Source organism: Lissotriton vulgaris, chromosome 8 (assembly GCF_964263255.1).
Source record: "Lissotriton vulgaris chromosome 8, aLisVul1.2, whole genome shotgun sequence".
Taxonomy (NCBI): domain Eukaryota; kingdom Metazoa; phylum Chordata; class Amphibia; order Caudata; family Salamandridae; genus Lissotriton; species Lissotriton vulgaris.
The window spans coordinates 429,091,003-429,107,433 of NC_141696.1; the positions used below are offsets into that span (position 1 = coordinate 429,091,003).

Genomic DNA, 16,431 nt, shown 5'->3' on the forward strand with positions numbered 1-16,431 from the left:
TGTGGTGAGCAAAATAACGATGGATTAGACCCAGGTCTGTGACTGGTGGTGAATGATTTGCCAATGTGCAACATTCCGTCCATCACCTTGTGTGTTTTGCTGTTCACCCTATGTGGGAGCGGTCGGTCCTAGGATGCTTGATTCAGGTCCAGGGAAGACATGGCTTGGCAGTTCGGTCTGAACTGTTCCCATGAGGCACAGGGTCAAGACTGATTTGCATATGGCCATGTCTGAACTGGGCTGGCATGGTGAGCAAAATAACAATGGATTAGACCCAGATCTATGACTGGGGGTGAATGTTTGCCAATATGCCACATTCTGTCCATCACCTTGTGTGTTTTGCTATTCTCTAGACTTGTGCCTGGAGATGTATGTCATGCTGATATAACCTGCAGTCTTCATACACTAAGCTTTCACAGCTTCCACCTCGAGTAATGCTAAATTTGCCCTGCAAGTTCTGCAAATTTTCTTTGTGTAGACCAATCCCTGCCAGATGGTACCTTTTTCCTCCTCCTTACGTGTTCTCAGAGGCTGTGAAATCTACCTAGAGATTGAGAATGGGAGGTAACAAAGGTTCATGAGTATGGTAAAAATACCTTCATGATGACTTTTTTTCTGTTAATCCTTAGGTATTTTTCCGTCATTGGGGCCCTCATATGACTCCTCAGCCATTCGTTAATCAATTAACACAGATTGGCTCCTTTTTTAATGACAGGAAAGTTCAAGTTCATGAATACACACAGGGATGTGGGCATACATTTGTACACGATGCCAATCTGTAAATGTCTCTATTATAGTAGCTGTAGAATGGTTTCTGGTCAAATCAGTATGTGGCAGATAATGAAAAAGCCCGCAGCCCCAATAAAACTAAAATTGAACGGTGGCATGCTTAAACTAATCTCGGTTACTGGTAATTATTTATGGCTGCACCGCAGTCCATCATTTTTGCCCACCATGCCCCCCCAGACAGGAATCAATCATATAACAGCCATGCAGCCTTATTCATCAAGGCCAAATCGGCTCGCAAAGGGCCAGATTCTGAGAATCTGGCCCTTTGCGAGTGCGATTTTTGCATTTGGGATTCATCATCCCAAATGCAAAAATCGCTGATTGCGATCTCGCAATTTTGCGAGGAATTACATTTAAGGAATCTCTATTTGAGATTCCTTAAATGTAATTCATCATCCACATTTCTTTTGCGAATTCGCAATTTCTGGCCGCAATTTACCGCGAGGTCAAACCTCGCGGTAAATTGCGAAAACTCAGAAAAATGCATTTAAATGCATTTTTCTGAGTTGCATGTTACACACACACATGTCCTCTGGACATGTGTGTGTGCAACACCTGTGTCAAATGTCATTTGAGGGGTGCTACAGGGTGTCCTTTGGACACCCCTGGCACCCTTCAAATCGCAATCTTATTTGCGATTAGCAAATTGCTAATCGCAAATAAGGAATACTCCCCATTCATTCCTATGGGCCTTTTGTCCCATAGGAATGAATGGGGAGTTTTTCCTTATTTGCAATTAGCAATTTGCTAATCGCAAATAAGGAATCAGTAGGAATCGCAAAAAATGTTGCTAATCCTACATGAATCCCATTTTGCGAGTCCTTAATAGCGATTCGCTATGATTTGCTATTAGGGCCTCGCAAAACGGGAGATTGATGAATCAGGCTGTAAGTCCTGTCCATTAAGAACAGTTACGACTGAACTGCTAGGCCAGGTTCCCCCTGAACAGGAACACAGGCAATCTGCAGACTGGTTTCAGCCAAGTTAAGTGTCATCAGTGAGGTATAGCTTGAGTTCTGTGGCACAGTGAGTAAGGGACCCATGTATGAGCTTACCGGTCATATTTTGGGTGTCACACTTAGGAAAAGAAAAACTGATGATGGAGTACTTAAATGAATCTCTACCACTTGTAATCACTCAGGCCTCATCCCAGTCTGTTTTTCTAGTGCAAAATAGTCTCCTTGTTAAGAGTAATGGAGTCATTGTAAAGGCAACTTCTGCCTTTTGCTATTCTGAATAACTGTTCTGTCATTATATTTCAATGAAGTATCAGAAGAAGGCACTGCATAAGCAGGGGTAGATTACAGCAACATTAAGCTACCTACATTTATGCCATAATTGCGAGTACGGTGGCCCTCAGGACTGCTGTACTCGCAATGGCGGTTCGACCACTCCCACCACTGCGGGTCCTCCCACCGTATGTGGAATGTGATGGTCAGACTGCCACAGGACTGCTGTCTCCACAGGGATCCATGATCTAGCGTAGGGGTCGAAAAATCATAACATTTTTACTAGACCTGCAGGTCTAGCAACTTGAATAATCCACTCAACCTAACTATAATGTACTTGACTTTTGAACTGGTCTAAAAGTGTGTGATCTTAGGCAAATATTTTGTAATATGGAGCCTCCTTTTTCTTTATTATTACATAAGAGAGCACTTTCAAATATGCAAGTTCACTATTTCTGCTGTGCAAGAAAACTCTTTTTATTTAGTAGACCTCTAGTATCAATGTTTTTTGCGAGCGCAAAGTTGCAATTCGCAAAAATCGGCCGTTTGCGTCTGCAAACAGTCCTCTTGCGATGCATCAAAGTGTTAGGCACTTGCGATTTAAGAAATCGTAATTTATTGCGATTTCTTAAATTGCGATTGCATTTAAGGAATCACAGTTTGCGATTCCTTAATTGCAATGCTAGAAGCATTTAGAATTAGCGAATTCACAATTTGGGGCAAAATTGGAGAAATTACTCTGGTCTGTATTTTGCGAAAACCTTGAAAAATGCACTATAGTGCATTTTTCAAGGTTTCAGGTTACACACACACATGCCCTTGGGGCATGTGTGTGTGCAACATGGGTGCACATCACAATTTCAGGGGTGCAACAGGGTGTAATTGTGATACCTTTGCACCCTTGAAATTGCATGCACAATTTGCGAGTACCTATTGGTATTCCCAAATTGCGCATGCAATTTCCCATTCATTCCTACGGGCATGTAGTCCCACAGAAATGAATGGGAAGCCATTCCTTAATTGCGACTCGCAATTTGCGAGTCGCAATTAAGGAATGTTTAGGAATCACTATTTTAATAGCGATTCCTACATGCATAGGCTTTTGAGAGTCCTTAATTGCGATTCCTTAATAATCGCAATTAAGGACTCGCAAAAGCTTTTCTTGATGCATGTGCCTGCTAATGTTTACTCCACGCACAACAAGAATCAAGCCCATCTTTATGGTAAACATGATCCTTGGCTTGCCTCTTATTTCACTAATACCATTGTCATCTGGCAGGAGCAGTAATAATTCTCAGTTTATGTTTAAAAACTCACTTTTCATACATATATTACTAAAGCATGATGTGGAAGTGCACCGTAATTTACAGATAGCATATTTTCCATTGAAATGGCCACAAAACATTCCTATTAACATGTAGTTTTACTGATAATAGCGCATACATTTTTGGGGGAAATTGGGCTTCAGCAAAAATATGTAAAATTTGCACATCACGAAGTAAAGTGTTCTAATTTGTTTTGATCCTATAAAAATATTTTTTTCACCACAGAATTACAAAAATATGTCTTTATAACTAGTGAACTATATTTGAAATGTTTGAACAGTTCACTTAGCTATTAAAGTGTTGTGTTAGAAAAAAGCCTGACATCTTTCAGCCTTCTATTTCGTATGCTTTGCACAGTTCAAATGTCACACAGTTCACTTTACAAAATCCTCTAACTTTAGTCACACAAAGAAAAATAAATGTAGGAAGACAAACTGACTTTTTACCTCTGTCTCTGAAAGCCAGCAAATGTGACAAGATAACAAGATTTAAGGCATCTTTATTGCTTTTTTGCTTTGTGAGCAATGAAGATGCCCTTACATTTTGTTATCGTCTTACATTTGCTCAGCTTTCAGAGACAAAGGTCAAAAGTCAGTTTGTCTGCCTATATTTACCTTTTGTTCTATGGCTGAAGTTAAATGATTTTCAGCTCCTCAGAAAGGACTAGTAGTCCCTAAAAATAGCTTGTTCTGATTAAATCTTGCTCGACGATGGGAGTGGGAGAGTGGATTTTTTGAGCCCTGAAGCAGCAGTGGTGCAGGGAAAAGGGGCAGGAATATGCTGGCAGTGCCGCTGCATCACTGCCAAGCATATTGTGAGTTGAATTTTCACCGCCCATTTCATGCCTTGAGCCCGCCACGAAAAGAGTGGCCGACATGCAACTAAGGGGGCCCTAACAAGCCCCCCTGATGCTTCTGGTCCTAGGGTTGCATGCGGGGGAGCACATGCTGTGTCTCTCTAGAATTGCACCCTTGTTCCCGCACAGTATGGCATGCTTAACGTGGTGCATGCCACATCGTGCAGGAACATGCTGCAGGTGCTGTCACTGTGGCGGTCTGTTGTTAAGGCTCTCCTATGAGCCTAACACAGCTGCAGCTGTGAGACTGATGTAGTATCGCCCCCCGCCCTAGATTCAACTGAAAATCTGTCCGGCGGTCGCAGCCCTGCGGAAGGGCACAGTCCCCCCTGAGTCTTCACCGCTGGAGGACAGGTTGCTTGATGGATATCTTCAACAGAAATCAATCTCGTTATCATATAAAAAACTGATTAACAATACCCCGGATCCTCTTGAACGATTGCGTGAGTGTTGGGAAAGGGATGGACTTGAGATTGATGACAAGGAATGGCGAAAGGCAGTTGACTTGCCCCGCGAGGTGGCGATTTCCGCTCGACTAAGGCTGGTCCAACTCAAAATATTGCACAGAACGTATATCACTGGTCCCCAACAGATTCGCATGGGGAGGGGGGGATTGCAGACGATGCTGTGGTGAAGTAGGTACCTTTCTGCACATACTCTGGGAATGTGAGCAGATACAGGAGTATTGGCGGGGGGATACTTGAGATAATGCCGGAAGTACTGTATACAGACATTCGTCTGGAGGCTAAAAGATGTTGCCTTACTGTGTGGGAATTCACTGATTTGATGGGTATGGAGAGGCTCTGGGCTACTCTGGGTGCAATGGTGGCCAAGCATGATATAGCACAAATGTGGGGGGGCTGATATTCCACCGACCTTGGCCTCCTGGAAAAGGAACTTAGACTGGTGTATGTTCAGGGAGAAAACGGTCTATGTGGCACGAGGATGCCCTGGGAAGTGGTCCACTGTGTGGCGTAAGTGGATTGCCTATGGGGGAGAGATCTGTGTGGCCCCTGTGTCCCACTCGGAGGATGAATCATTGTCTCCTTGAAGCCCTCTCAACCTCTGTCATCTGTCCCAGCCTCAATGCCGCCTAAATGTGATCACCATATGTATCATTGCCATATAAGGTACACACTGCTTTGCCAAATGTCCATGTTTATGTTTATTAAAAAGATATCTAAAAAAAAAAAATCCGTCTGGCGGGCTCCCCACGGGCTTGGCGGTCCTCCTACGGGACCGCCAAACTTGTAATCAGGCCCTTAATTTGCCTACACATAGATTACTCAGAGGAATAAATATCTGCTAAATATCTACTTTGTAATGGAGAGCTAATGTAACTGTTAGGTTTTTAAATTCAGTACAAAAATAATGGAACTGTCAATACCGGGTTCAAAGAGGGCTGTCACCCACAAAAAGTTCCTTAGGATAAACTTGATGTTTCTGTGCCTATGAAAAATTGAAAACTATAGAAAACCTGTCCATGTCTTGAACCCTTTAATTCAAGGGAATACACACTAGGGTCTATCATCCAAGCCAACATATTTTGTTGTGAAGGAGGAAAAACATATATATCATATTTGGGGGATATTGACTTAATATACTCTGAATATTTCCTGAAAGATAACCAAGCACCCAATTTGGAAGAGGCGGCCTTCTGCCCAAGGATAAATGGCCTTAAGTGTGAGTAATATGAAAATAGGTTTTTCTATTTCCATATGGTTTTGAATATCCTTATCAATTCATGTGTGTCCCAACTCTCTGTTATGCAAGAATTTGTTACAAAGAGCTTGAATGAGAAACAATTTAGGGTCAGTTGTGTTCAGTGGACAGGGAACAAGGCATACTAGATGAGTGTGAGAGCCCTCTCTCTACTGGTTTTAGTGTATCTGCCTGTTTAAACATACACACAAACTGTGTCTTGTTTAATGCAAACCTAGCTACCAAAAATGTAAACATAACAAGGGGTCTCTCTTTCTATTTAGAGAAAATGCTGCTCAGGATGGAACTGCGCCAGCAAACACAATGCAGAATGGTGGCTGTCAGAGAAACCACTGCAGCTTGAAATCACCCGTAAGTTATTAACTTAGAGTAATTTTTAGGCTTCAGTATATTTTAACTCCATCTTTTGCTTTCCACTGCAGATGTATCACCCTGTGAAATTCTGTCTTCTTCAGTAATTGGGTATACTTGCACAAAGTGTGATTTGTTTAATTTTCAGTTTACTGTACAGTGCATGTTATGTACTACAGAACAAAAGTGATTGGCAAATGTCTTACTTGATAGTTTCCAATTGAAAAGTTGTCTCTTTAGCTTCAGGCGAGTTATTTTGCTGCATACCTCTGGCCTCACTGGGAAATTCCATGTCAGTTATGTTTTACATGTATGCCAATGATACACAGGTCTTCTTTCAGCTAACAAATCCCCAAGCCCCCTTCAGGCCATCTGCCCATGCTGGGATGTTTCAGCTAATCCGCTAACCATCTTATCAAGACTGAGCTCCTCATTCCCAGATACTCCTCCACCAACCTCAAGCCTCTTAACTGCCATGAAATTATGGGGCCATCTCCTATCCATGATGCTTTTGTTCGAAATCTCGTCATCTACAGAGTGTCCAATCTCCCACTGGAGTTTCAGACCTCAAAACTCACCAGCGCTATCTTCTGGCAAATTATGCATATGAGGAAAACGTCTGCCATCCATCACTGCTGAAATCCATGTAACTGTATTTCATGTAACTATAATCATTGCAGGATTGCACTACAAACTTTATTGAATCATTTATGTCAAATCTGTATATTATTTTGATAGACCTTGAATAGATACTTTATGTATATGTATCAAACTTATACAATGTCATCATTTCCCTGACAAATATAATTCAACCAGCAGCATAATACGCTTAAACATAGTTGTGAATTGTGGGAGAGGATGGGCAAATGTGTTCAAAGAGTACATACTTGAAGCAATAAACTAAGAATGACTTAACAGTTAACCCCCAAAAAAATCTTGTAGCAATTCCATAAGTGAGGAGAGGAAAACAAATAGATATGCATCTTAATAGGGTGCCTGGGGGCTGCCTTCATTTAATACAGACAACAATTTAGGGGCAATACCCAACTAATCCAATGACTTAGTCCCATCAGATGGTTCTTCCCTTTCTCTTATTTCAGGGTTATCAAAAGTGTAGAGGATTTCATAGCAGAGATGAGCTATTGGTCTTCTGCGAAGGTGGTTCTTCTCCTCTGCATGGAGCGCAAGACTTTCACTCGAGGCCTACTGGCTCACATTATGGCACCATTTAATGATCGGGGACACACTCCTATAGCTCTTGGCTGTTCACCTCTTGGCGAGTTCCAACGCCAGATCTATAAACCTACTCTCAGATTTTTTAGATTTAGGTCTTAATCGCAAGCTCAGGGGCAGACTTTAGGGGAATTCAAGCCTTCTCTACTGCTAATCCACTTGAGCTGTTCGATCAAAAACTTCCAGAACAACTGAAAAGCCACACTTAGCTATACCGTGTAGAAAAAAATAAGCATTACAATAAGTACATTTGGTGCAATGAATATCAGCTGATCCTCCTAACAGATTCCCCCAACTCTAAGGCATAGATGTCATGTGTAAATAATGACATTGGGTATATTTGTCCTTAAATTCCTGGAGACTTTCTGTGCGCATAAACTCTTTCACACTCTTTATCAGTGAAGGTCCTGTCAAGGCTACCCTCCTGTTTATCCCTAATCTTTAATAACTGGGGCTTGGTCATATTCAATATGGATCTGTAAAACCATGTTAGTGAGTGTGAAGTGTTCCAGCCGTAAAAAACATTTATAGGACTTCATGTGTATCTGGTTCCATATATTTATTCACCATCTCTGATCAATGTTATAAATTCTAGTTCCATACATTGTGACATCAGGTGACCGCAATCCTCTATTAGGTTGGTCAGAGGGATGACATGCCCATCTTGGTACAAATTCCATATAGTCTAAATTCCCACCTCAGTCCACAGAGTTAATGCTGTACAGCAACTCAAGCCATAATGAAACCCAGCAGGACAAGCTTATAAGACGGCTTTAACGGGTACAAAATGCAACAGACCATCTTCCCATTGAATCCATGTGACGGCAGCATATCATCTGTAGCGATTGCCCACAAGGAAATAACCAGACAGGCTCATCCACGCTGTAATTACATTCACAATCCCGGGCGTAGAGTAGGAAAGAACTTTGGGCACTACATTTCCCAGCAGGCAGTGGGGCGCGTCAATACGAGGTTATGGGCAGCCCGTATTTAAGCACCTCCTCTTCATGAGGAAGGTGCTTGACAATCCCTTTTCTGAGGATTAATAGCGGATGGTGCTCCCCGCCGGATTTCAGCCTGAAGCATTGCCGCGTTTTGCTGATGTTTTGCCCGTGGAGAAGCGCTGTGGGACGTCGACCCCGATCCTGGACTCAAGCGGAGAATCGTTAGAAGGTGCAGGTATTGTCGGAAGGAGCGCCGGAGCGCTTCCTTCGATTTCATAACTTTCTCTTGTTCTCTGTGCCAGTGGTGCACTCGAGCAAAACGCAGGAGCGTTTCTTTCCTTGCCATGCCTCTGGGTTCTTTCTTATTCGGAGGTGTCAGAAGACGCACTGGAGTGTTAGGTTCCTTTTCTATGACTAATTTTAAATAGCATTGTTTTCTGAGAGCTATCAGCCCCGCCCTTATAATTTCCCGGTAGTAGCACAGCGGTTTATTATCCGCTATTAGATACCGGAGGGTTAATTCATTTTTATAGTGTTCACTTGCCAATTAGATGCTATTTTCCAGCACAGGCTGGTTGCTTGCATAGTTCTGTGAGCTGGATGCTTGTTTTCCTTTATATTTCTATTGTACTCCGCAATACCAATTTGTAGAGTCAAAGCTAAGGTAAATATTGTTTCTTTGGTGGTCCAAAGACATGTAAATAAGAGCGGGTTTTCTTTCTTACAGTATACCTACATATCTCTCTAGGTGTCTTTAACCCTGGGTTGAGTAGACACTTCTTTTTGTATCTGGCTGGTCCTGAAGAAGGTGGCATGTCATCCCTGTTTAGCCACCGAAACGCGTCGACTAGAGCCTGATTAAGATCCTGCCTAGTGCAGTTGTTGGATATGGTCTACGGAAACTACCATATCATTCTGTAGCAGATCCTCCCAGATTGATTGAATGTGTGTTGAGGAAAGTGATTTTGTGGTATGAAAGTGGTTGTGTGAGTCTGTTGTGTGTTTCCTCTCCCGGGGTTAATATTTGTTGTGTATATTATACCTTTTGATTTTTGTATATATACATTCTGATTTTGAATAATTTATGTATTGTCATTTTATAATTGTGAGAAAAAAAAGATAAATTTTTTTTATATGAAAAAAGAGAACATGATGATAAAAATATTTTTGATAAAAGAAATTAAAAAGATTTTTGTGAACTGGTTTGTGTCCATAACAGTTCTTGGATGGCTCGCATAAGAAACTGAAATAATGTCAATGTAAAATAACTGTAGGTCAGAGGGAGACTCTTTGTTTTGATGTCTCCGCAATACCAAAGACTAGGATTGCAGGGGTAAACCCTTCCTAAATACAATATAGCGTGGTGTACACTTTCGTGCAGCGAGACTGGGTTTACTTGTTTATGCTGTGACAACAACAGCTTAAAGAGAGTTTTCTGCCATGGTTTCTATGAGACTTGCTAGCTGGTTCCAAGTAGTATGTATGTGTACAACTTCAAAAGGGAGCAGCCGCAGGACTTCTGGTGAGTGGGTGTAGAGATATATGAGAGAGCCGGTCGGTCTAGACAGTAGTGTTATCCCGAAGGGCGCCTTCCAGACTCCTTAGACCAGACCACGGAAGGACAAGAGCACCTCCAGCCAAGTTTGTTATTTTATCCCTTTCCTTTTTCCCCAGGGCATGACCTGTCGCAGCAGGTTTTTTTCCCTCTGTTGGGGGTTGCGTTCAGGGAAATGGGGGGACATATCCGCTACCATCGCCCCTGCCGGCCACAAGGAAAAGGTTAGTGGCGTTGTATATATCTTGTGCTACTGACAAGCCTGACAGATTGTCAAGCCCAAGTTTAACGCCCGGCATCGACGATGGATACCAATGTGATGTTGTCCTCGCTGTTGGAGAGCCTCAATGCTCTACAACAAGAGGTTCACACCTCCCGTTTAGGAAAACCAAAACCTACAAAAAGAGATGGGCACTTTACGCAGAGAGGTCGCAGGTCTTTCTTGCAAGGGACATGGGGCGGGTTCCTAAATCAGGGAGGCTACCTTACCCCCTCCTACACATACTACACACTCCCCGTCCCCTGTTGCTCAAGGGGGTGAGTTTTTTGCGGCCACTCCTACTCCTTCGCTGAATACGGAGGCCATTCCCACTGTCCATTTAATTCAGAACACAGGCATACCATTGGCACCCCCAGAACGTTTTTATGGGGATCCATAAAAGTTTGAGACATTTCTGAACCAGTGCAGGCTTCATTTCCTATGTAAACCCGCTGTAATTCAAGATGAAGCAGCTAAGAGGGCCTTCATGATGTCTTACATTGGTGGTAATGCAGCCAGCAGGGCCATTCCTCTTGTGGAAAAGAACGATCCCATCTGTACAGATTTACGGATTTCTGTCGAGAAATGAGGAAACTATTCAATAGGAAGTCACACATGATGCCTTGGACCGAGAATTACTCACCTTACGCCAAGGATCCCCAGATCTTTTGACTTACATCGCAACGTTTAATCGACTGGTGGTTGAGACCCACTGGCCCCCCGAAAAAAGAACCACACTCTTTTACCAGGGGTTAGGAGGAGATCTCAAGGACATCCTTTCTCAAGTGGTCCAGTTGCTGCAGACCTGCGAGGAGTTGATAGACTTAACGGTTCAACGCGACCACAGACAACTGGAAAGAAAAGGAGATAAGAACAGAGGAGACGCTCGATATCTGTATACCCGACCAAAGAGTTCAATCGAGGAACACTCAAAGGCCATAGAAGGACCCAAACCTATGCAGATAGGAGGGATCTGGGGTCCCCTTACCCAGGAAGAGAAGGATAAATGAAGGAAGATGAAGCTGTGTTTATACTGTGGAAAAGGAGGACATTTCATCAGAGAGTGCCGTGCTCGGACGCCATTCCCTGGAAGAACCTCCGTTCCACGGGTTCAAGCAACTATAAAACAAGGAGAACCGGCGGAAAACTGAAGAGCCCGAGTCAGAATGAGATCTCTGATTTGGGTACACAACGTACAACGATCTCGGCGGTACTTGCCAACACCCTACAAACCGCCGTAGCTCACTTGAACGTCGGTGTATCCCTTTGGATTACATCAAGGGACGTATTGGAGGTGGATGCCCTGCTGGATTCCGGGGCGACTGGAAATTACATCGACCAAGGGTTCTCCTTGAAGATAGGAGTTTCTTGTGAAAAGGAAGAAACCCCCGAACATGTGACGGCAGTTGATGGGACTGCCCTGACTTCTGGTCCAGTGAAGTACCGCACTATTCCTCTTCTGATGAAGTTTGGCCTTGATCACTATGAATACATCCAATTTGATCTCATTGATGCTCCACAGTTCCGTCTCATCCTTGGCATTCCTCGGCTGACGTTACATGATCCAGTGGTTAGTTGGGCGGCCCGCACTGTTACCATGGCTTCTGACTACTGCAGAAAACATTGCACAAAGGGAGAAAACCACCATAGAGATAACAAGATCTCACCCTTTACTTACCTGGCGACGGCCTGTGTACAAGATCAGTATTGCTGTTCCAACGTCCTGCCTGACACCTACAGCGAATATCAACCCCTTTTTGACAAACAAATGGCGACTCAGTTACCTCCCCATCAGGTGTATGACTGTCGCATCGAGTTGATGCCAGGAGCCGACATACCATGTAGCAGAGTGTATGCCTTGACCGAACCAGAGACACAGTACCTGAAGACATACCTTGAAGAAAATCTTGCCTCTGGGTTTATCAGACACTCCTCTTCGCCAGCGTCGCCCCCTCTTTTCTTCATTCTGAAGAAAGATTGTGACGAATTGAGAACATGCATTGATTATCGAGCCATAAACCAGGTGACAATAAAAAAACGATACCCGTTACCACTGATACCCGTGCTTCTGGACCAATTAAAAGGAGCTCGATACTTCACTAATCTCGACCTCAGAGGAGCCTATCATTTAGTGCGGGTAAAGGAGAGCGATGAATGGAAGACTGCTTTCAGGACGAAGTTCGGTCTTTTTGAGTATAGGGTGATGCCTTTTGGGCTTTGCAATGTCCCCGCGGCCTTCCAGTTTTTTATGGACGAGGTACTTCACGGCTACTTGGAGACTTTCTGTGTGGTATATATTGATGATATTTTAATATATTCATCCACACTCCCTTAACATGTGGCTCATGTGAAAGCAGTCTTGAATAGACTCCAACAGCATTCCTTATGTGCCAAGCTCGAGAAATGCCTTTTTCATGTCCAGGAAGTTGCCTTTTTGGGTTATGTCATCAATGCCCAGGGTTTTCAGATGGACACAAGCAAGGTTGATGCAATCACACAATGGAAGGCCCCACAGAATATCAAGTCGGTACAAAGCTTCCTCGGATTTGCCAACTACTACCGGCGTTCTATCAAAGACTTTTTGAAGATGATATATCCCATCTCCAGTCTACTACAAAAGAATGTCTGTTTCGTTTGTGGCGATGAGGCTGCCCGGTCTTTCCAACTGTTAAAAGACAAGTTCACTCAGGCTCCCATCCTGCGCCATCCTGATCCTCAACTCCCTTTTGTCCTGGAAACAGACACCTCGCAATACGCCGTGGGTGTATTATCTCAGCGACACCCCGAAACAGGACAACTGCACCCTGTGGCCTATTACTCAAGAACTTCTCAAAAGACAGGGAGGTCTCCTTTTGGATCCAATTAGGGACAAGGAGTAGTGAAGCAGAAGGAATAAAGGGAAGTCCCTATCTAGCCACAAAGTTGGAAAAAGGAACGCCTACTGAATAGTAGAGGGGGTATTCACACTCTTTGTGTACAAACCATAACCACATGAATAATAAATCACAAAAATGGATAGAATCAGATAAGAAACGATGTCAAATAATATATATAGAAAAATTGTACAATTTATTCAAAAGATAATACAATCATAAAACAATTTCTTTAAAAATAATTTTTACGAAACAATTTTTGTGCCATTAGGACCAGTTAAAAATGTGACAATTCACATGAAGAACATTAAAAATAATTGTTACAAGGTTGTCGACGCAGCGTTTCGGTTTTATGATAAGACCTTCATCAGGACAAGGTTCTTTTGCTATCTGTAACTCGTAGATGTTTTCAAATGATATCTGTGCCGTTCATTGACGTGTGTCACGCTAATTTATTAAAGCGGTTGATGAACGGCACAGATATCATTGCATCCAGCCACACGCTGTATTTTTTAGCCTATTTTCCCATATTAGTGGGATTATTTTTAATCATTTACACAAAATCGGTGGCTCCCTTGATTCATAAAGAACATCCTCAATTAAAGAAGATGCGCACACTATCCATGAAGAAAATAGTGCTGCAATTCAGAGGAAGAAGTTGATCACATAACTAACCTGTGTGGTGGTAATTTGGAACCATCTACGAGTTACAGACAGCAAAAGAACCTTGTCCTGATGAAAGTCTTATCATAAAACCGAAACGCTGCGTCGACAACCTTGTAACAATTATTTTTAATGTTCTTCATGTGAATTGTCACATTTTTAACTGGTCCTAATGGCACAAAAATTGTTTTGTAAAAATGATTTTTAAAGAAATTGTTTTATGATTGTATTATCTTTTGAATACATTGTACAATGTTTCTATATATATTGTTTGACATCGTTTCTTATCTGATTCTATCCATTTTTGTGATTTATTATTCATGTGGTTATGGTTTGTACACAAAGAGTGTGAATACCCCCTCTACTATTCAGTAGGCGTTCCTTTTTCCAACTTTCCGGCTAGATAGGGACTTCCCTTTATTCCTTCTGCTATTACTCAAGAAAACTCACCCCAAGTGAAGTCATCATGATATACTTTATTCGGCATCAAAACAATACCATAAAAGTGCAAATAATAAAACATTCGAATGACATGTATATCACAGTGAGACGGACCCATCCTAAAATACATATACAAAACATTTACTGATAAAACCCGGTCTCTACAAACAATTTTGTACTGATGATTAATAAATGCCATATTTATAACAAGGAGTTGGCCTCATTAAATAAAATATTAACACGTGCAAAGTTCATTTTCCTGACAGGTGGCCCAATAAGTGTTCGTTTCTATAAAAAATGCTTAAACCCCAGCAGTTCATTGACAGGACCTATTGCCTAGCAAGAGCAAAAATCAGTATAGATACTCCTCTCCTCTAGTATTTCTGAGTCGCATTGCCGACCTTAAAAAGTTAACAGTAGCAAAAATAGTAAAAACCACTGCAGATAATTTCAGATACAATAGAGCCACCTTGGCCTGCTCAAACCCCCCCTTTGTTAAAATACTTTTAAAAAAAATGCTTCCTAGGGTGCTCCTAGTAGGGACACAATAAAACAAAGTGAAGGGTGTCCTGCGGAGACCGTTGTTAGCAGCCGCCGCACGGGCCCTTCATCTCTATAGTCTTAGTGTAACCTGCCGGCACAGCTAGAGTGTGATGTAATAAGTCTAGCCTGAAGCGTGTCATTAATAATCTGTCTTGAGCATTATGAATAAAAGACATATAAGGTTCAATACCTAAGCAAGATTTGGTCAAGATGTGCGCTCTTACAGAGGGTGTAATCAATTCACCATCTTCCCTCCGGTCAGCCACATGATTCTTATATACCATTTTGACATGGACCTTATCCCGCAGTGACAATTTTGTGGGGTTATTGAAAAAATCTACGCAACCCAGGGCTGAGAGGGTTTCCCTCACATACTTCATCCATGGGATGTTCCCCCCCTGATCACGTGCCTAACAGTCCATTATAATCTCCTTGGTTAGTGAGGCTTCAGTATTGGTCCAAATCTTAATCCAACAATTAATGGGTGGTTTTAGCTCTATCCTATCTCTCAGATAACTAACACCCAATTCCTCGTGTATAATAAATGACGGGGTACTTTGCGGGACTCTCAACAATTGCGGCAGATATTTGTTCTCTTCGATTTGGACCATTTTTGGATTTGTAAATCCCCAGACCTCACTGCCATAGAGTATTTTGGCGCAGCCCTTTGAGTAATAGAGTTTTAGGATTTGTTCCGGTGACCAGTGACCTACCCTGCGTGTAAAATTCATGATTGCACCGGTACAACTCGCTAAGGAATGGCATTTCTCGTCTAACAGGGGTTTAAAATTAAGACGGGTGTCAAAGAAAATCCCCAAGTAAGAAAATGTCTGTACTTTTTCCAGGCAGTGTGCACCAATCATGTATTTGTATTTCCTTTTCTGCGTCTTTCCTGCCTCCATAATATATGATTTGGAAAGATTGGCAGACAGGTCTAGACTCTCCATGAAATGGATAAAGCCGTCTATTAGGCATGCAAACCTTGGGGGTCCGCGCAAGGCCTTACTCCCCTTGAGCATGGGAATTGACCAGTCAAACTCCCCTCCTCATTATATCTGACCTGTGCAAAAGTAATCATGTGTAGAGCTCTTAAAATGTGCACTAAACCCGGGTCCACGCCAAGCGACCCCATAATTGCCCACAGTTTCTTACGGTTTACAAGGTCAAAAGCTGCTGTCAAATCCATGAAAGCCAAGTACACCGTCTCCTGACTGGCTACGGTGTACTTAGCTGTCAAAAGATATAAATTGAGGCATTGATCGGCCGTTGAGCGTCCTGATCTAAACTCGTACTGAGTGTCAGTGAGTATATGGTTTTCTTCCCCCCAGTCTAGCAATCGATTAAGCATTACCCTTCCTAAGATTTTCACTGTCACATCAATAAGGGAGATAGGGCGGTGACACAGAGGGCTGTCCATATCTCCCTTTTTAAATATGGGTACAATAGTGGCTGTAGACCAGGACGCAGGCATGCCTGAGACCAGTGCAGCATTAATCACTCTGGTCAGGATTGGTACCCACAGGTGTACCTGGTTCAGGAAAAGGTCAGGGGGAACCCCAACAGGCCCTGGTGCCTTGTTCATTGTCAGACCCGCCACACCCACCTTATCTTACTCAGGGAGAATATTATATGTCCTGCATTCTCCTCA

At 42.7% G+C, this 16,431-nt stretch overlaps 1 protein-coding gene across 1 annotated transcript in view; it reads left to right on the plus strand.

Moving 5' to 3' along the window:
- The window catches only part of LOC147697138 (cohesin subunit SA-2-like), a 741,253-nt gene that overhangs the window by 18,361 nt on the left and 706,461 nt on the right, over positions 1-16,431 (plus strand). Inside the window, exon 2 of the mRNA XM_086934206.1 lies at positions 6,185-6,272. Coding sequence (XP_086790332.1) covers positions 6,185-6,272 — 88 coding nt within the window. The remainder of the gene's footprint in view (positions 1-6,184; positions 6,273-16,431) is intronic.